The 20,962-nt window shown below is 38.4% G+C and overlaps 2 protein-coding genes across 2 annotated transcripts; both read right to left on the bottom strand.

The window, feature by feature from the left end:
• Window positions 1–8,077: 8,077 nt before the first annotated feature.
• On the bottom strand, window positions 8,078–9,978 carry LOC311065733 (ferritin, middle subunit-like). The gene is made up of 4 exons (XM_084086438.1): window positions 9,691–9,978; window positions 9,193–9,339; window positions 8,534–8,659; window positions 8,078–8,439 (listed from the first exon to the last, which is right to left on the bottom strand). The coding sequence occupies exons 1-4, from the start codon at window positions 9,793–9,795 to the stop codon at window positions 8,290–8,292; spliced, it is 528 nt and encodes a 175-aa protein (XP_083942564.1). The 5' UTR covers window positions 9,796–9,978; the 3' UTR covers window positions 8,078–8,289.
• Window positions 9,979–14,763: 4,785 nt separating this feature from the next.
• Window positions 14,764–16,379, bottom strand: LOC311065657 (ferritin, middle subunit-like). The gene is made up of 4 exons (XM_084086315.1): window positions 16,057–16,379; window positions 15,559–15,705; window positions 15,261–15,386; window positions 14,764–15,166 (listed from the first exon to the last, which is right to left on the bottom strand). Exons 1-4 carry the CDS (start codon window positions 16,159–16,161, stop codon window positions 15,017–15,019), a joined length of 528 nt encoding a protein of 175 aa, XP_083942441.1. The 5' UTR covers window positions 16,162–16,379; the 3' UTR covers window positions 14,764–15,016.
• Window positions 16,380–20,962: the final 4,583 nt, after the last annotated feature.

Below are 20,962 nucleotides of genomic sequence, written 5' to 3'. Positions count from 1 at the left end.
GGTAGCTACACAACATTCACATCAATAGTAAGCTATAGTGGTGATTAATGATCACTATTCTCATTCACCATGCTAGTTGTTTTATTACAATATTTTAGTGATAAACATTGTTTTATTATAATATATTATTGTTTTATTTCAATGTTACATTAAACCATTTATCTACAACTAGACCAATTTGTTAATTTTTCTGATTTTCCATCAGTAGAAAACAGCATTACAAATATGCTGTGTGTGAAGCCTGATAACACTATATTATAGGAGCCTGTGTATAATATGGCAAATATCATGGGACAATCCTGAAATAGCCTATTACTCCACTTGGGAGTTAATGCCATTTTCACCGGGTAACTGCCTTTAGATACCTGACACCTGACTGATTAAAAGAGTATGAAGACAGGTGACAATTACGAAGCAATTTTGTACCAGAAATTGTCCATGAAAGCTCATTCTGTGTCAGCGACAAGTGCAAACACCCAAGAGATGACATGGAGCTGCGTCTCTGTGACTCAGCACTTTCTCTCTCATGAAAGATGCGTGTATGTTTGCAACCTGACCGTATTACGGTGGCCGAGAGAGCTCAACGTGCTGCAACTGAAGAAAACACATGCAAAAAAAAAAAAAAAACACCCGCAAATTAAGAAAACATCTTCATCAGTTTCACAACACATGTGTGCTCCAAATACTCACAACACAAGCAAATGCAAAAACGCGCTGTAAAAGTTCACAACACAACCAAATACAGAAACGTGCTGCAAATAGCACAGACCACAACCAGGTGACCCCAATATGTGACGAACCCGGCTGGGACATGCTTATTGCTTCTGAGCATCCCTATGTCCTACTCCCTTCGAAGGGCAGACGGCAGAGCCCTTGAAGTGGGGACTTTGGAGGGAGCAGGACATTTGTGTGCCATTGTGTAGCCGTTTGGAACGCACATGATGAAGGGAGTAAAGAAAGACAACGTAATTTCCTCATTATTTTCACCTGGGATGTTCCCATGCCATGACAACGCAGCACGGTGTCCATCAGCTGAATAGCTGTTATTACCAGAAATATCTTCATGGGTGGCGTTAGGGAGGGGCTGACAGGTGCTTCAGCACTCCCAAGAAAGACCAAAGCACCCCAATACCACCCCCAAAAATAATTTCTGGAAGCAATTATATTCAGGCTGGAAGCCCTGAACCGCTGTGTTGCTCATGTGTTTGTTATATCTATCTTGAGTATAAATGAATACAAATAGCAAGGCATATGTCTAACCACACTTGAGACAGAGCCATAAATCCTCCCAACAGAGGAATTTCCTGCTTGGAAATTCCCCCTTTCTTATTGGTCGAGCCAACCCTGAGAGGTGGGACCTTTCTCAGACTTTAAATGGCCTCTACACAAGCTCTTCTCGCTCTTGGCCTTCTCGGTACATTTGCATACCTGTCCTGCGTGGCCACACTAGGCCCCAGGGCAGCAGGCCTTGACCCACAACCAGCCATGTCCTCTGTCAGGAGAGAGAGAGGACTCTCTCAACCAGAACAGAATCAAAGGACAACATCAGGAGTGTGGCACAATGTCTTCATTCAATGCAGAAGAAGTCCATCGCAATTCCAACCATCAACTCTTCTGACTTCCTTCCTTCTCCTGTTTGCTCTGCGTGACCTCTCCGGTCCCGGGCCGGCAGGCCACAATCGGCACTCCAGCCATGGGAACAGAGTTAAACCAACCACGCAAGTTCATCACCAATTTTTCAGTCAACGCCGAAGAAATAGTTTGAGACTCATGGGACCATCAAAATCCTTATTCAGGAACTGTGAAATGTTTCACTGCAAAGGCCATGCAAGTATACATTTAATGAAGTGCTCTGAAAATGATAAGCTGATGGTTCTTTTCATAGTTAAATGAATCTTTTCCATAGTTCCATTTCCTGCTTCCAGTTTCATTCTGTCACTCACCATTTACCTATGCATGTATGTATGTTTGTTTAGTTTAGTTTTGTTTGTGATTTTGTTAATAAAACTTGTGCACAATACGTATTTGGTTCTGATTCTCTGTTTGCTACAAAATTTATTTACTGATTTAGATTTTGAGTACAGGCTCTTAGAAGAACTGTACAGTAAGAAAGACATTTCCCTCCCCTGGAAATGAACATTTCTTAGAATTAATAAACAATTAACACTGAGTGTTCACGGGACGAACAGGTGGATTGATTGTAATATTATAGTTTTTCTCGATTGCTTAAACACATTTCTTGAAACTATACCTCGTATTCTCAAATCAGTAAACACTTCCATAACGTCTCACCTAATTCCTCAAACATAGTATTTTCAGGTCAAAATGAAGCTCTACACTCAAAACCATTCACTATTGCTGAAAAAGCAAACTTTTCCCTCAGACATAGGGTTGGGTACCGAAACCGGTACCGATATGGAACCAGTACCTAATGGCGCTTTTCCACTGCATGGTACGGCACGGTTCGGCTCGGTACGGTTCGACTCGGCGCGGAACGGTTCGGCTCGCTTCGCTTTTCCACTGCGTGGTACGACTCGACTCGGTACGGCACGGTTCGGTTCGCTTTAGCTCGGTTGCTTTTCCATTGCAGTTAGTACCGCTTCAAACTGGGTGGGACTGATCGTTATAGTTGCCGCCTCTACTGCCATGACATCATCGTAAACGCGCCACATTTCAAACGCACAACACAGGGGATGGTGCTCTTGATTCTCGGCATGTGGATGTTTTTAAATTAAATTAAACGTTCTTATAATGGTTTACTATATGGAAGGAAAATTCTTAACGTGTAATTAAACGTTGCGTTCATATTCTGGGCTCATCTGATTTTTTGTACATAGCATAGCCTACTTTGTTATGATTTTAGTATCATAATGATTAATAAATGCACGCACAATTATCCATGAACTTGATTTGAACAAATGCCTTTCAACTTGTGTGTGCAAAATTCAGAATTAAATGAATGTGCAGCAATCTTTACAAATAGAGAGTCTAGGCCTAATGTACTGTTTTAAACTAGCCTACTGCCATTAAAAAAGCGCATTTAGTTAATGTTATGTTATTTTTTTCCATCTGCCAGGTGTTGATTATGAAAAGTGAACAGCACGAGTAGAGAGACATGGAGCGAGTCGGACATAATTTTGACCACTTCATTAAGTTTTGTTTTGTAGAAAGCCTTTCTTTAAAGTGAATTTCGTTTTGTATAAATTGTATCTTAATTTTAATATTTTTTAATATTCTTATTTGAATAAATAAGAGCAAAATAGACAATTTAATCATTGAGGTGCCCGAGCAGTCAGTTGCATTGTACGTTAACTGGAGCGCATCTCATCCTCAAATACACAAAGCTTGAAATGTCTTTAAACGAAATAATTCAAAACAAAAAGAAATAGGCTACTCTCTTATGTAATCCATTATGTGCATTTCTCTCTATAGGCGCGTTTACTACGAATATGGCGATCGTCAACTTCATCTTTGCCATGCACAGACACTGACAGAAAACACTATTTTATAAATAAAAATCAGTGCACGCGTTTTAATAAAATTAAAACTTTAATTGTGATCATTAAAATAATTGAATATTAAATATTTTGTGGCCAAGTTTTGCTCATTTATTAATAGTATATATATAGGCTATATATAGGCGTAATTTTATTAAATTGAACAAGCGCAAAATTCAGCATTCAATCAAATATTCAAAAAGACTTAATAATAATGTTATTTCAACATAATATCTCGTTATTTCGACATAATGTGCGTGCAACAAGCAAGATGTGCATTTGTAAATCCGGGGATGCGTGCATTGATTTTTATTTATAAAATAGTGTTTTCTGTCAGTGTCTGGCAAAGATGAAGTTGACGATCGCCATATTCGTAGTAAACGCGCCTATAGAGAGAAATAACATTATTATTAAGTCTTTTTGAATATTTGATTGCTGAATTTTGCGCTTGTTCAATTTAATAAAATTAAAACTTTAATTGTGATCATTAAAATAATTGAATATTAAATATTTTGTGGCCAAGTTTTGCTCATTTATTAATAATATATTAATTACACACACACACACACACATATGTGTGTGTGTGCCCTCAGCACATGCGTTAAAAATTATCCGGCGCCGCCCCTGACTGCAAGAAACAGTTTGCAAGAAACTTTTTAACTGCAAGAAACTACAGCGTTGGCTGTTTAAATCTAGCGGGTTTGTCTCGTGCATGGTCTCGTGTCGCAAATACAATGACACTGGTAGTGACGATTCTGTCTGACCAATCAGTGATCTTCAGTGTTTTCACGTCACATTTTAGTATCGGTACGGTACGCTTGGAACCTCAACAGAGGTGGTAGGCCTACCATTTAAAGCGAGCCGAAGCGAGCCGTACCGTACCGTACCATGCAGTGGAAATGCGCCATAAGTGAGCCGTACCGAACCGAGCCGTACCGTACCATGCAGTGGAAAAGCGCCAAAGCGTGCCGTACCGAACCGAGCCGTACCGTACCATGCAGTGGAAAAGCGCCATAAGTAACCGGTATGTAACCGGACCGAATCAAAACGCAGATTTCGGTGCCTTATTTCGGTGCCACTTAAATGCCTCAGCTGTCGGTTGAAATATTTGCACTGGTTCTCCGAAACGGACGCAAGCATCATCACCGCATGTGATCACTAGTTAACCCTTTGACTCGTACGATCGATCTCACCAGTATGATTAGAACGTTCAGATCGCGTGATCATCAACTTCTAAATTCAAATCTGAGTTTGCGCGTTGGCTGACGCTGAGCCAGAGACAGACGCGTGCTCAGCGCTGTTATATAGCCTATCACAACTATTCTGGTTTCCCTTTCGAGAACGGTCTCTCATATTGCGTTGCTATGCGCTATGGGAAAACTCCTTTTCTCAAGAATATTGAAGCCTTTATTTTAAAACGCAGTGCAGCTGCACAGCGAGCACAGAGCAGAGCTGACTAGCACGCTCATTGGCTGTGCTGCGGGAACTGCACGAACCGATGGCGAAGCACCTGACGCGCACGAACCAATCATGGTGCTTCGCGCCTTGCACGCACCGAAGCCTGCCAGAATGGGCGTGGCTTCTGGCTATATAAGCGGGCCATTTTGCCATAGGAATCAGATTTAATCCTTTCAGCGAACTCTTCACTTCGCTGTCTATCCTTTGAAAGCAATTTACAGTGTGTTCTCCGCCACGACACGCTCTTAAAAGAGCAAATTTCAAAACAACAGTGTTGTTTCAAATGCCACCTCCGGATTGTGTCTGACGCCGGTGGGCACATGAGTGCACTTCATGCCTGGGACGTCACCACGCGGAAGCTGCACTCGGCAAAGGCGGCTGTTCTCACTGTGAGAGTATGCTGATCTCCATGCTGCGCTCGCGGCTAGCTCTCTTCTCAGAGGGCGACCCTGCCCCTCGCGCTCTCCCGTTTCCTGCCATCCGAGCTGACCCCGCCCCGTCATCTCAGTCCAGTGAAGAAGGCGCAAGGGCAAGTTTGGACTCAGAGCTCCTCCACGTCCTCACTAAAGCCATTGAAGACCTCGGGCTCGATTGGCCTTCGCCTCAGGAGCCCGCTAAGAGCCAGCTCGGCTCAGGCTCCACCAGGCCCCTCGTCAAAGACCAGCGGCGTTCTTTCCTGAAGTACACAACGAGCTGACTAAATCATGGTGCGCCCCCTACTCGGCCCACCGGAGAACATCCACCTCCGCAAGGCTCTCCACCGTTGACGGCGTTGAGGAGAAGGGATAAGAGAAGCTGCCCCCCCTAGAGGAAGCAGTGGGCGCACACCTCTGCCCACCCACTGCTATTGGATGGAGATCCAAGGCAGTTCATCCATCAGCAACTTCAGCTCTTGCCGGCCGAGCTTACACCGCCACTGACCAAGCTGCATCGGGCCTGCACACCATGGCGGTCCTCCAGGTGTGCCAATGGTTCACTGTCATTAGTTTTACTGAATCTTCTTTTGCTTGTGTTACTCAATAAATGTGTGTTATCAAGGGGCTCTAATTTCACAGTTATTTCAATTAAATAAAATGTCTTTTCATGACAAGTATTTGTTACAGTTTTTCTGAATTGCTAAAACATTAAACCCCATTATCTGAACCAAATTCTCAATAGCCTAAACAAATTTTTCGTATAAATCACTCTTTCTGTAAAACATTGAACAAGGTCAGGTAGTTAAAATACTGTTTGCAAATCTCACAAACTTTTGCAAAACTCTAAACACATACTCACTCACTAAAACACATTTCGCACTGTGATGCACTTGTGTTTCAAAACACTAAACACATGCAGGCAAAAGTTAAACACAACTTTTGTCATCGTTTACACACAACGACTCAAAATTGTTCACACTTATTTCTAATGATGTGACCAAACCAAACTGTATATAATACAAGTCAGTTCAGAGTCCCAAAATTGACTCAAAATGTTGCACTGAATGTTGATACCAATAATGGATGGAAACAATATAAGAGGGAGAGGAGGAAGAGTACATAAGAGGCGGTGGACGAGGAGGAGGATGAGAAAGAGCAGGTGTGGAGAACGTTGTAAAGGCTGGATCTGGCTTTATGGTTTTTCCCTTCACCTGCAGAGATGACGTTGCCTGTGATGTGGACAAAGTCCTCAGACTGGACCCAACATGAAGACATGATGCTGAAGCAGAATAAAATCTCTCTCACTGACCTTGATTTTGCAGTTGCACAACTCTTCTGAGTGTATTTTACTATAACATGCTTTTCATTTAGACTTTTTTACTGTAACCTTTTTGGCTTTTGCAGTTGGGTCACTGTCTCAGGCCTACTATACAATATTCAGAACAATACTATACTTGCAGTGCATACAGTATACAATTTATTCACCTTACTACTGTAAGTTGTCATTACTATACTATTTTACGTAATGGCAAAATTTGTTTACTTTGGTACAATAATATACTCTTTTTCTGTAACTGCATGCTTTGGATTTTGTGTTCTCCATTTTTTGATGTAGTGTCTAACGAATGATCTGTAGTGTTTGTAATATTGACTCGCTGTGTTTATGATCTGAAAGCATTGTTTGATTTTGCTAGAAGAGTCAGAGGTTCTCTGAATGAAAATTTGGTTTTGTGTTTAAGGTTTTGAGAAAGTGAGCGATGGTTTCAAAAAATGTGTTTTAGCAATTCAGAAAAACTGTAACGTAACATTGGTGAGTGCTGCACAAATTGATAAACCAAATGCTGAATGTCCCTTTGTGCACACCATAGGTGAGCAACATTTAAAGGATGTTAGAACCTATTGTATATTAAAACGTATTGTTATCATATTTGTAAGGTTTGAGACTGGAGAACTATGTGCCAGGAATGTAGTTGACGCTTTAAGAGAGTTTCAGTAACAGCCAGCATCTACAAAATGATGGCCACTGTTCACATAATATTTTTTGCAGTCTTTTGATTAAAGCTCACTCATTGTTAACAGATTTTAAAGGGATAGTTCACCCAAAAATGAAAATGCTGTCATCATGTTCTCACCATCATGTCATTCCAAACCTGTATGACTGTACTTCACTTCTTATGTCCATACAGTGAAAGTGATTGGGATGCGTATGTTTGGACCGCATTCTCTAAATATCTGCTTTTGTGTTCTTTTGACACTTATGTAAATCCAACATTGTATTCTAATGTGTATGTGTCTTGTGTTAATGGGTCAGGAACATAAGGAACTTGGGCCTCCTCCAAGGACAGCAAAGTTAATTTACTATTATTAACCTTTAAAGCTGAATGGGCAGGCAAACTAGTGAAATTATCAATCAATTACATGAGCATATTAATTCTTTGGGAGCCAGGATAAATGAGTGAACTACATTACTACATTCCTGACCCTCAGTCACCTCTCAGATAATTTAATCTGCATTTATGCACTAGATAAAAAAATAAATAAAATACTTTGATTATATAATTTAAGATGACATGAGGGTCAGATGGCAATTTTTCAATGAATTAAGAAAGTTATCAATTCTAATCCTATTCCAGCCCTGCATATCCTGAATGTGACCACTGGATATAGACCACTTGGTGCTCAGTTTTAAATAAAAAGACAAATTAATCCAGCCCAAAATGTTTATTCATCAAATGCAGGTTAAAACCAATGAGTGTACATTCAACAGTAAAGGTATGATGGCTACTTAAAAAGCAAGACTGACATTCACTAGATGTAACGTAACCATAGAATATCGCAGACTTAAAAAATTTGCATAAGTGCAAAAAAAAAAAATAGGCTTGATGATTTCTGCATGCAAGATGATCCGAGAGCTGCATTTAGCTGCTCAGGGTTTGCTTGTCAAACAGGTACTCCGCCATCCTGTTGTTGCCAGCATCCATCTTGGAAAGGTTGGTGATGTGGTTACCAATCTTCTTGATGGCCTCCACCTGCTCATTCAGGTAGTGAGTCTCCAGGAAGTCACACAGCTGTTGGACAAGACATCAGAAAATGTTTTAGGACATTTAATTCAATAAATTCGGATGGAATAAAAGCATTAATGAGCAAAGAACATGGACTTACATGTGGGTCGGTCTTCTCAGAGGCAACCTTATGTAGATCCAGCAGAGCCTGATTGACGTTCTTCTCCAGCTGAAGAGCGCACTGCATAGCGATCAGTCCATTGCCCCACATATCACGATCAGGCTTCTGAAGAGAAAAACACATGAGTGAGCAAGGTCCCCCGTAATTGAGAGATGCTGAGAAACACTAGTGAAAAATTCAAATCAACACCCAAACAATTTTGTGAATGTTTGCTAAACATCTGCTCTGTCTGTGTGTGCTGAAAAAAACAACAACAACCAAACATTATGTGTGTATGTAGTCCTGGCTGTGTAAATAGATTTAGTAAAAAAAAAATAATTTGATCGGTCCAATCCACAGAGTACCAAAACACTCTCAAAGCCAATCATCAGTATGCTCATGATGGGAGAGGAGAGAGTGAGCAAGTGGGACATTTGTAGAAAAGAATGTAGAGAGGTGGCTGATATATTACCAAAAAGGAAAAGGTTGGAGTTTGGGTGTCAGTTTCAAATATCAACAGCATTTCTCAGAAAAAGCTCATTGCACTTTTACAATGTTGAATTATTCAATTACTTAATTCAACAGACCTTTACAAAAGGCATAATGTCATTCCATTTAAAACAGGGTTACACTGTTTAGTTCAGAACACTATCAAGCACCTTGATGTCCTGAAGGACAATTTTTCCACCCCTCTTGTTCTGGAACTCCATGAATTTCTCGGCATGCTCGCGCTCCTCCTCACTGTTCTCCTTGAAGAACTTGGCAAAACCAGCAAGAGCCACATCATCCCGTTTGAAGTAGTGAGCCTGATTGGAGCAAAATCAAAAGAAAGTACTTCAAAATCAAAATAAAGGAATTGGCGACAAAAAAATGATTATATTAGGCTATATATATATAATACAATTGATCATGTACTCTTGTTCTTTTTCAGTGCAAGTTCATTTCTATTTCTGTTATTTTTAAAGAGTGCAGGAAAAAAACTTTCCTGCACGATTTCGATTGTGAATTAAATGCCACAATCGCTGTTGCATGCAAACTTGAGAAAGGGGAGAACATGTTGTTTAGTGAAAAAAGGATTTAATAATTAGAGAAAGCCACAAAATCAAGATAGGACTAGCAAAAGTTCCGAGAACAGAATAAAAAAGAGAGATAATTACCATTGAAGTGTAAATGTAGGAAGCGTAAAGCTCCAAATTGATCATCTTGTTGATCAAAGCCTCGCAGTCGCGGTCGTAGTTCTGGCGAATCTGAGAAGTCTCCATTTCTGCGGTTTATTCTGACAACGTTGGTGCAAAAATAAATAAGAAATTTAAATAAATTCCGGCGAGATCGAAGTTCCGTTCAATCACTGTTGAAGCAAGAACTCGTATCTTCCTGTAACTGTGAGTAAAATGAAGGTGAGCATTTGTCTTATATAGGCTACGATTACAACATGATGCGTCACTGGAAATGAAACCAGCCAATCAAAAAGAACGAGCTGAATCATCTGAATGAGGAAGCGACAAGACTGTCCGTTCAGCTGTCAGTTTCTAAGATAACAAAGACCATATCAGCTTTCATAGTTGTGTATTTTATTTCCATCATCATATATCATTAAAAACGGAATCCAACAGAAAATAACAACGATTTGACATCTTTAGTAGCCTACCTGTAACAGCCTATGCTTATAACTGTATCCAGCTTTAACTAAATTCAGATTCAGTCAAATTCACTAACAAAAGTAATCCAAAATGTCATGTCAAGTAGATTATGACATTTTGTAATATATTATTCAAATATAAAATAATAAAACATTTCAAATCTCTGCCTTCATTCCAACTGTTTGGCTGAATACATCTTTGTTTTACTCTTCTTGCATCAGCATATGCACCCTCAGTGTGTGTCAGCAACAAGTGTAATCTACACCTGACACTATATCTGTGCCCTCAGAACTATGTGAGTAAACAAAGCAAATTGTGCTTCTTTCCCCCAGGGGTCAACACTGATCTGCTGCAGGTGGAATCAGCCGTTCTAGTCTCTCCTATAGCAAGGGGTCAAGGTTGATGATTAACTCTTATAAGCATGAAATGGATTTATATTTTTTCCCCCTGTCTGCTGCTCATTCACTCATTCTCCAGCAGGATAATCAATAGTAATGCAGCACATACGTGTGATGTCTTCAGCCAATCAGCAATGTCATGATGACAGAAATTTTCTGTAGCTCCCAAGTCACATGGCATTTATATAGCTCAGTTGATTGGCTCAGAAGAGTCATGTCCAGAACTGAGTGCCCATGAGGTTTTGTAGATGTAGTTGGTGTCAAAGCTAAAGAACATTCAGACATAGTGAAGGTAAATTCTCAAGGCCAGTTTTTCTTCTAAAAGGGAGCATTAGAATAGAAGTCATTTACACTAAAAAGCCAACAGATTGGTCCATAATTCATTGAGGCCAATGCTTCTGTTGATGACAGCTGTGAAAAGGTTTCTGATTTTGCTTGAGCATAGCTTCTGCCTTTAAGAGGGTTTGTTAAATATGGTTTTATCTAAACAATAGACCTTTTGGTCCAGACTTTATGCTCAATCCAGGCCAAAATTTTCATTCATCAAATTCATAGCTTAAAATAAATTAGTGCATATTCAACAGGAAAGCATTGGCTTGATGAGAGAAAACGATTTATTAAAAGAGCAACACTCAATTCTCTCTATTTTTCACTTGGTAACTGCCAGTAAAAGAGTAATCAGTCAGGTGACAATCAGTCAGCAATTTTGTACTAGAAATTGCCCATGAAACCGCATTCTGTGTCAGCTACAAGTGCAAACTCCCAAGAGCTGACATGGAGATACATCTCTTGGACTTGTTTTTTTTACTATTAGATGCAAACATTTGTCACGTGATAAACTTTTAGGTGTGAACACTTTGAACTTGGTTATAACTTAGTATCACTAATCATATATAATCATATATAACTCATATGTTTGTTGTATATAAGTTATGATTATTTTACAATTGGTCAAAAAATGCATTTTAAGGAGGATTATCAGCCAAGGTGTTCATTAAAAACTTCTTAAACCAAACTAGTCATAATCACTCAGAGGGGCAAAAATTTAAATAATTTATAATAAATACTGCAATAGAGTGCTGAAGGAATGAGGCATTTTTGTAGGCCAAAACCCAAAAACAAGATAATGGTCTGTGGATAACACAAGCTCAAGATACTTTCATGTTTTATTCTATGACATAAAATACATTAGCTATACACCCTTGTGATTTTTTAAAGGTTTTACTCCATGAATATGCAAATTACCCCTGCCTCCACCCACTCACACAAGCTCAGGATACCTGATCCACTTGGTCAACTTTACTGTAGTAAACGCTGCACAATGGCAAGTGGAAATACTGATTTCATTCAGCCATATATGTTTGAACCAGAAACTGATTCAGAAGAAGTGGAAGAGTATGTATCTAGAGTCGATGTATCAGAATGGCAATGCGTTTTATGGGAATGGGAATGGTAGTTAATATGATTAGCCTTTTTGCTTGACTACGTGATCAAACAGCTAATAATGTGTTGCTAATGTTACACAAACCATGTTCCCGTTCACCATCTCAGAGTCAGACAGCTGCCTTCAAAAATCAGCATCCTTACAAATGCTTTGAACAACTTAGAACGTCAGTGGAGAAAATCATATAGTTCATCATAACATCGTAATATACATCGTATATGTAATTCACCCGCTATATTGCTAAATGTTCAAGATTTTTCATATCAACAGAAAAATATACCGGGATAACCTGGCTTCCCTTGAGACTCCACTGCTTCGCAGCACAGTAATTATGATATGCTAAAGCCCTATTACAGTAGTTTGTGATGTAAGAAACACCGGAGATTTCAAATCCCATTTTTGAGGCTTACGAATTTGGACATGGTTTGTCTTAAAGCATATTAAAAACACCACATAACCACAGGGGGTCTTAAAGCTTAATCACACTGAGATGAAAAACTCATGTACTCACCAGTCTACTTTCACAGCCCCACTGTGTTCATAATCATGTTCTTACAAACTCTTCTAACTCAAATTTTCATGGAAAATGTGTTTTAAATAAAGACTGAAAGAGTTGATCTTAGTGATGGTGACGTTGAAATCATGCAACCGAAGTGCAGTTTGTTATAGCCAAGCCAACGCTTATTGTTTCTGGCGATTGAATTTAGGCTTTAAAATTAATAAAAGTTGGATTCATTTGTGAAGATTATCATGATGAACAAAACATATAAGAATCATAAACTTTTGTTGGTCACAGATCTGATATTCTGTGATAATCCAAAAACCAATGGAAAAATCCTATTGGGATTTTGTCGAGGGAACCAGGGTAATGCTAGTCTCAGCCTCAGACGTCACGCCCACGAACCGTAGCCTGAACGTCTGATGCATACAGGGGGGTAATCCAGCACCCGGAAAGCGTACCATCCCCGGGCGCCGCCATTGGCTAACAAGCCATCACCTGCTGTTAGCATGCCATTGACTCCCATTCATTTTGGCGTCACTTTGACAGCGAATAACTTTACATCTGAGGCGTTTAAAGACTCTATTTGTCCACTGTTTATTTCTAAAGAAACACGACAATGTATAAAAGGCTCCATTACCTTGTATCTTACGTTATGGCCCCGTAGAAGCAGTTTTTGTAAAAATAGGCTAATGATTGCGTCATAACCACACGACTCTCTGGAAATTACTGTATAGACAGGAGGAGAAGTTCGCAGTCAATTGGGGGGACGTGGAGGCATAAAGTCCGATAAAGTCAAGGGAGAAGCCCATAGAGAATCATAAAGTTGCTCCTGCTCCTAGCTCATGGACAGTTCCTACTCACGCTCTCCGTCTCCAAGATTCGGAAGGGAATGATTCAGATTTCCCTTTGCACAGCTACTAGAAGACTTACAACTGTCAGACAGGTTGATCACGTCACATCTACGTCATCAAGCTCAGTTTGAGTCTGCGCAGTACGCTCAGCCATCAGGAAGTGAGTGCTTCTAATTTGCTTCACTTTTTCTCCGTTGAAGTCTATGGGGTCGCTGTGTCCATTTCTTTTACTGTCTATGGATGCATATGGCACACTTTTCTGGAAACACTTCAGGAGTTTCGAAGTCGCGATCTGATTGGTTGAATTCTACAGGATGTCCGGGAGATTTGTGTGTCGCGTTCTTTATTGTTCCACCTGGAAACAAATGCCGTGACGCCAAAACCCCTCGTGGAAGAAGAAAGCCGTTGTGTTAACAACTGTGACAATGAGTGCTTACCAGGATCAGCTACACGCTGGATTTTCAAAAGTATGTGAAGTTCGTGGCTCCATTGTTGCAGTAAACTTGCACAACGTCCTTGAATGAATCATTTATTAGATGCACGCCGGACTGTTATTATATGGACATCGACATTATATTGCCATGCCCCTAAACATGACGCGGTACAAAACAAACTGTGATTGGTTACGTTACATGTCAGTCAAACATCCTCTTGGGTGGTCCTTGGCCAAGAAAAGCTGCAAAGCTTCTGCCATCCGTCTGAAGGTCTGGCTACGTGAGACTAAGGTGATACCAAAATAAATAATCACTGCAGCACTCTATGTTCCATAAAAAAAATGTGAATGGTCAATTTTGATTTCATGGTGACTTTAAGTTAGGGCAATTACTTCAATAACTTGTTTCGTGAAACTTTTGTATTTATTTGTGTTTGTGAGTAAGTTTATGTATAATAGCATTTCTCATCAGCAGAGCTGAAGGTTAAAGTAGCTGGAATTAAATTTACATTGATGAGTAACTATGTATTTAACCTTGTAACAGGTGTAATAAAATGGGCAATAATAAAGTGTATTAAGTGTAATAAAGTGCACATGGTGTTGGATGTGTGTGTATGTGAATTTTTATACATTCATACAATATAAATGACATGATCAAACTTGAACCTAGATTATTTCAGCAGTTTTAATGAAATAATAAATAGAAATAAAAATGTGTACTTTAGTTTCCCAAATTATCTTGTGGAGGTGAGGGTAGATGAAATGGGCAACCAATTAATGACCAGTCTTTCTCATAATAATAATTGTACTCTGAAAATCACAGCATTTTTCCTCATAGAGACCATCAATCTAGAATTCATGATTCATTACCTCCATGAATGTTAGTCTACATCAACCTTGAATAACTGGTTGAATACAGCCTAAAACCCAGACCCACAAATTTAAATACAAAGACAACTCAATCCAGTCTCAAATGTTTATTCATCAAATTCTATGGATTAACAGCAATTAGTGTACATTCAACAGGAAACCACTGGCTTGGCTAACAGCATGACAAATGAAAGAGCAAATCTGCATTTGAACCTTTCAACTGTTGAAAGAGTTCTGCATAAGAGCTGTGTGATAAGAACATGTAATATGCTCTTAAAACCTAATGATTTAAAAGCATATTATAGAGGGAAACTTTGCAGAATGCAGATGATCTGAGAGCTGCATTTAGCTGCTCAGGGTGTGCTTGTCAAACAGGTACTCCGCCATCCTGTTGTTGCCAGCATCCATCTTGGAAAGGTTGGTGATGTGGTCTCCAATCTTCTTGATGGCCTCCACCTGCTCATTCAGGTAGTGAGTCTCCAGGAAGTCACACAGCTGTTGGACAAGACATCAGAAAATATTTTAGGACATTTAATTCAATAAATTAGGATGGAATAAAAGCATTAAAGATCAAAGAACATTGACTTACATGTGGGTCGGTCTTCTCAGAGGCAACCTTATGTAGATCCAGCAGAGCCTGATTGACGTTCTTCTCCAACTGAAGAGCGCACTGCATAGCGATCAGTCCATTGCCCCACATATCACGATCAGGCTTCTGAAGAGAAAACAAACACATGAGTGAGCAAGGTCCCCTTTAATTAAGCAGTCCTTTAGAAATAGGCATAATACCATTCCATAATGATGCTTCTAGAGTAAGCTTTGCTGTAAAAACAAAAACAAACAAAAAACAGGGGTTACACTGTTTAGTTCAGAACACTATCAAGCACCTTGATGTCCTGAAGGACAATGTTTCCTCCCCTCTTGTTCTGGAACTCCATGAATTTCTCGGCATGCTCGCGCTCCTCCTCACTGTTCTCCTTGAAGAACTTGGCAAAACCAGCAAGAGCCACATCATCCCGTTTGAAGTAGTGAGCCTGATTGGAGTGAAATCAAAAGATAGGATTTAAGTAGAGTCAAATTTCTACAGGTGCACAATAATGAAAAATCCTATTACTGCATCCACATAATTACTCTTTAATTGTTCTTTTTCAGTGTAAATTAATGTCTATTTCTGTTATTTTTAAAGAGTGCAGGAAAAACACTGATGGTTTGAATGCCACAATCGCTGCTGCATGCAAACTTGTGAAAGGGGAGAAAGTGTATTTTATGCATTATGAAGTCAAAAAGGATTTAATAATTAGAGGAGAGACAACTTGTCACAAAATAAAGATACGACTTGCAAAAGTTCTGAGAACATAATAACAAAAAAGGGATAGCCTACATACCATTGAAGTGTAAGTGTAGGAAGCGTAAAGCTCCAAATTGATCATCTTGTTGATCAAAGCCTCGCAGTCGCGGTCGTAGTTCTGGCGAATCTGAGAAGTCTCCATTTCTGCGGTTTATTATCACAACGTTGGTGCAAAAATAAATAAGAAATTTAAATAGATTTAAATAAATTCCGGCTGGATTGAAGTTCCGTTCAATCACTGTTGAAGCAAGAACCTCTTCGTATCTTCCTGAAGCTGTGAGTGAAATGAAGGTGAGCATTTGTCTTATATAGGCTACGATCACAACATGATGCGTCACTGGAACTGAAACCAGCTGAATCATCTGAATGAGGAAGCGACAAGACTGTCCGCTGATTCAGTTTATAGCAAAGACCATATCACCTTTCATAGTTGTGTATTTTTTCCCCCTTATTCATCCAAGTCCGAGACCAAATGGGCCGAGTCGAATCCGAGTCCGACTAAATACTAGCCTACTGTAGGCTATGTCATAGTAAATATAGGATTGTTTTAACTATTTTTGTTGTTGTTGTTGATTTCACATCATCCCAATTAACAGTAGGCTATCCTGCTAAGAAAACTAACAATCACCATGTAACGGAAGCCAGCTTTTGAAGCCAGTATTGTCCTACATATTTTTGAGTGAAACAGCTTGTCTACTGTGAAAAACTAGACTAGACTTGACTAGACTTAGGCTATGTATTGATATAAATTCAACCGGCCATGTTTTGGTGAATGGGAACAGTGTAGGCTATTGGGATCATCTGAAGAGACAAGAATGCACCTGTTGGGTTTTAAACCTGTGTGGGTTTTATATATTTGCCAATGGTTATAGACTTGGTCAGGGTAGATAGATTGAATGTTACTTGGATGAAAACAAGGCTGTGAGGGAAAGACCTAGAGTACTTACTGGCATGCAGTGTGTAAGGTCTTAGATCAAAATAACTTTCAACTTACAACTTTCATAACTGTTTAATTGAGTTTTTGTATACTGAAAGTTTTTTGGTAAAGATGTTTTGTCAGCTGAACCATTGTACAATTCATTGAACACACTGTACTTCTATCCTATTCACTGCCTTGTTTTCATTAGTGTCAAAAAATAAATATGATAGCATTTTAATGTATTTATGGTTAACAAAACAAGAAAAAGAAAAACAGTTATTGTTTTGTATAAAAAAAGACAAATTCTACATGCAGAACATTCAAAATGATTCTAAACTTCGTGTCAAATATAAAATAATTTAAAATGTGATGTAATAGTTCTGATGACACAACTGTGCCACTGTGTATTTTCACAACAAATATAGGTCAAATCTGTATCCAGACATGCCTATTCTCTGCCTTCATTCCAAATGTTTGGCTGTTTATAATCTTTCTATGAGCTTGATGGGTCAAAAAGTCATGTCTGTTGGGGGACCATCAAAATAAAATGTTAGCAAAAATGTTATTTTTCACCCATTCTCCTTAGATATTTTCTCTTTAGATTGCAATATATATATATAGACTAAATATTATCATTATTAAAACACCACTCTTATAGCAACTTTTTCAAAGTTAGAAGAGATATTCAAACATTTGCCAACTTGAAAAAAGTACATAAACAATTAAACATTACCATGAGTGCTGGCCTCAGTCTTACTGACCTCGGACTTGCTGCTCTGTCCTTACTGGACACTTATAACAAAGAGATTTGTGAAGCAAGATAATATGAGGAAACCAACATACAAAACCACTGCTAGAAAAAAAACAAAAAAAAACAAACAATCATGTATATAATTGGGCTTATTTTGATTCAAACCATTGCAGTTACTGAGATCCAGCCCTTGTAACACCTTCTCCATGTGATAGCTAGCCCTGGCTTACCCTCTACTCTTAAAAATAAAGTTTTTTTTGTTGACATCTATGGTTCCATGAAGAATCTTTATAGAACAGTAAAGCAAACGCACACCTTGCTTCTTGCTACTTGTTTTGCCAAACCGTTGGTAATATTAAAATGTGCTTAAAAGAGTGTGCAGTTATATTTTCTTTCCATGAAGAACCTTTAACATCCATTAATCCTTTCCAATGCACAAATGATTCTTTATAGTGGAAAAAGGATCTTTAGATTATTTAAATATTCTTCATACTATATGAAAAAAATAGTTCTTTTAAGAATTGTTCACTAAAAGGTTCTTTGGTCAGGTGACAATGACTAAGCATTCTTGCATCAGCACATGCAGTGTGTGTCAGCAACAAGTGTAATCCACACCTGACACTATATCTGTGCCCTCAGAGCTATGTGAGTAAACAAAGCAAATTGTGCTTCTTTCCCCCAGGGGTCAACACTGATCTGCTGCAGGTGGAATCAGCCGTTCTAGTCATTCCTATAGCAATGGGTCAAGGTTGATGATTAAAGGGTTAGTTCACCCAAAAATGACATTTCTGTCATTAATTGTTCTCCCTCATGTCGTTCCAAAACCGTAAGACCTCCGTTCATCTTCAGAACACAAATTGATGAAACCCGAGAGCTTTCTGACCCCCCCCAGGCAGCAACGTTATTGCAACTTTCAAGGACCAGAAAGGTAGTAAAGACATCATTAAAATAGTCCATGTGAAATTCATTTTTGGGTGAACTAACCCTTTAACTCTTATAAGCTTGAAACTGATTTATAATTTTCCCTGTCTGCTGCTTTTGAGGTTACAGCTCATTCACCACCAGGATAATCAATAGTGATGCAGCACACACAGTAGTGGACAAAAGTGATGTCTGGAGGGGATATTTGCACATTATTTGCATTTAAGGACATTTCAGGTGCTATAAAACAATCAAAATATGAGGAGTATGTTATATTGGGAAGAAGAATACAGTATAAACTTGGTTAAGGTATTAAAATGACAAAATAATTTGGCAAAAAAGGCAAAGATGCATGTAATTAAATATGGGTTTTATTTTATTGTGCAAAAAGGCATAGAAGAACAAAAAGCTCAGGACAAAAAGGATACATTGACTGCAATGTAATCATTAATATTTTGTTGGTTGTTTTTGATTACAGCCAGGGTACTTAAAATAATACTATGGTAAATGGCCAAAAAAAAGCATGATTTGTATTAAATCAAAATTTGTAAGAAATGTATTATCTAATCAAATGTGCATTTACATCGTTTCATCAATGGGAGTGTAATCAAAAAATATGTGTACCCTCCATCCATCTATATGGAGAAATAAAAAAATATTGGCAAATAAAATATTAAACAATAAATCTGCTAGCTAATAATTTGTTTCTGGTTTGTTTCTTCTGTCATTAGAATGTCTACGATGTTAGCTAACAAAACAGTTTAGTGGAAACAAATCAATAAAACCCAAATGTGCATTTAATCTTTTCATGATGATACACACTTTCCGTGTCACATAATATGCAGCCGTCAGCAGTGACAAAATAAGATTCTGCAACCTTAGCTTTCATGGTATGGTAGATCTGATGAGGGCCTGGTCTGGTCCCATCATTGTAAAAAAAAAAAAAAAAAAAAAAACTCAGCACAGTTTAACACAGTTTGACTTTTATTGCAATGTTCAAACATTTTATAGCAATGACATGACAATTAAGCAAATCATTTTCCAGTGTTCATTTTCAAATTTTTCCACATTGAGAAAACTGAATTACAAAATGTCAGGTTTTCAAGGATACATATGACCCTGAATACTACAGCAATAGCCTGTATCACGGGACAGTTCTGCAATAACATGCAACAGTGACGGGATTCATCATGTTCCAACTGGTCATATAAGAGTGATGATGACAAAGCATTTTTGTACTATTTTGTACATTTTTGTACTGAACTCTCAGTCTGTCAGCAGCAAATGGAAATGGAAACAGACATGACACAGCTGTATAGCTGTGACTCATGGAAAATGTATGTTTGTTACTTGATCAGGTCTCTAGGGTCCAGGGGTGTAACCTTCAGTTTCACACCTGCCATAACATTTTCCCCCAAAATTCCATCTAATTCCATTGTATTGTTCTCATTTAAACAGGATATCCACTATATCTTCTGTTACATTTTATTGTAAAAAAAAAAGAAAAAAAAAGGATCACCAACAAACAAACAAGATTGTAACTATTTTTTTAATGAAACACATTAATAATTTCAGTAAAACAGAATCACTTTAATGAAATACTGAAAATACTGAAATGCTTTACAAAACATTTACGATAAAAGAACACAAATTTCCCCCCAAAATGAAAAAAAATTCTGTCATCATTTACTCACAAACAACAACAACAATAATTTATTTTTGTCGTACAGGTTTGTATGACTTGAGTAAATCAGTTTTATTTTAGGATGAACTTTGAGTTGTATAATAAGTGTAAAATGTAACAATATATCGTTATTTTGCAATATACTTGATCAGTTTTAGAAGTGAATTGCAAACTAAACCACTCCTTCTGAACATGACACAACACATAATACACCCACACAGAAGGAACAAATTGCTCAGGTATCAAGAATGCAGGTGTTGCAGAACCACGTCAACCATAATTGTCATTCTGAGAGAGTGTCATAGAACTGTGAGTGAAGCTTTAAGGGCACAGAAACTGATACATCGAGTATAAAGAAACACAAAGCCACTGGCATGGGCAGATTTACAGGAACGAAGCACACTAACCAATCCATTCCATCAATTAAAAAATTGAGTACACCAGCAGAAGCAATCTACATGCATTTGTAAAACAGACATTTGCTCAAGTATGTTGGAACTACATGATTCATTTTTGTTGACAGCTGTCTGAAACTGGACAGTGGATTTCAAATTCCCAACATGCTTTGTGCAGATCAGGAAGGTAAATGTTGGAATCAGTGAAATGTTATGAAATGTAAATGCTAACCCTATAGTATTTTTGTATGACCTTTAATTGCAGAAAAGTTT

This window comes from Abramis brama (genome assembly GCF_963993115.1).
Source record: "Abramis brama genome assembly, chromosome: 1".
Classification (NCBI taxonomy): Eukaryota; Metazoa; Chordata; class Actinopteri; order Cypriniformes; family Leuciscidae; genus Abramis; species Abramis brama.
The sequence above is the reverse complement of the archived record's forward strand: the minus strand, read 5'-3'. Positions and strand labels throughout refer to the sequence as shown.

Bases quoted from the DNA above. Each gene is read 5' to 3' on its own strand.
- LOC311065733 (XM_084086438.1), bottom strand. From the start codon at position 9,795: ATGGAGACTTCTCAGATTCGCCAGAACTACGACCGCGACTGCGAGGCT. The intron at 9,340-9,690 runs GTAATTATCTCT...TGCTCCAATCAG, and splicing joins CCTACATTTACACTTCAATG to GCTCACTACTTCAAACGGGA. The intron at 8,660-9,192 runs GTGCTTGATAGT...TTTTCTCTTCAG, and splicing joins TTGTCCTTCAGGACATCAAG to AAGCCTGATCGTGATATGTG.
- LOC311065657 (XM_084086315.1), bottom strand. From the start codon at position 16,161: ATGGAGACTTCTCAGATTCGCCAGAACTACGACCGCGACTGCGAGGCT. The intron at 15,706-16,056 runs GTATGTAGGCTA...CACTCCAATCAG, and splicing joins CCTACACTTACACTTCAATG to GCTCACTACTTCAAACGGGA. The intron at 15,167-15,260 runs GTAAGTCAATGT...CTTGTCCAACAG, and splicing joins CTGAGAAGACCGACCCACAT to CTGTGTGACTTCCTGGAGAC.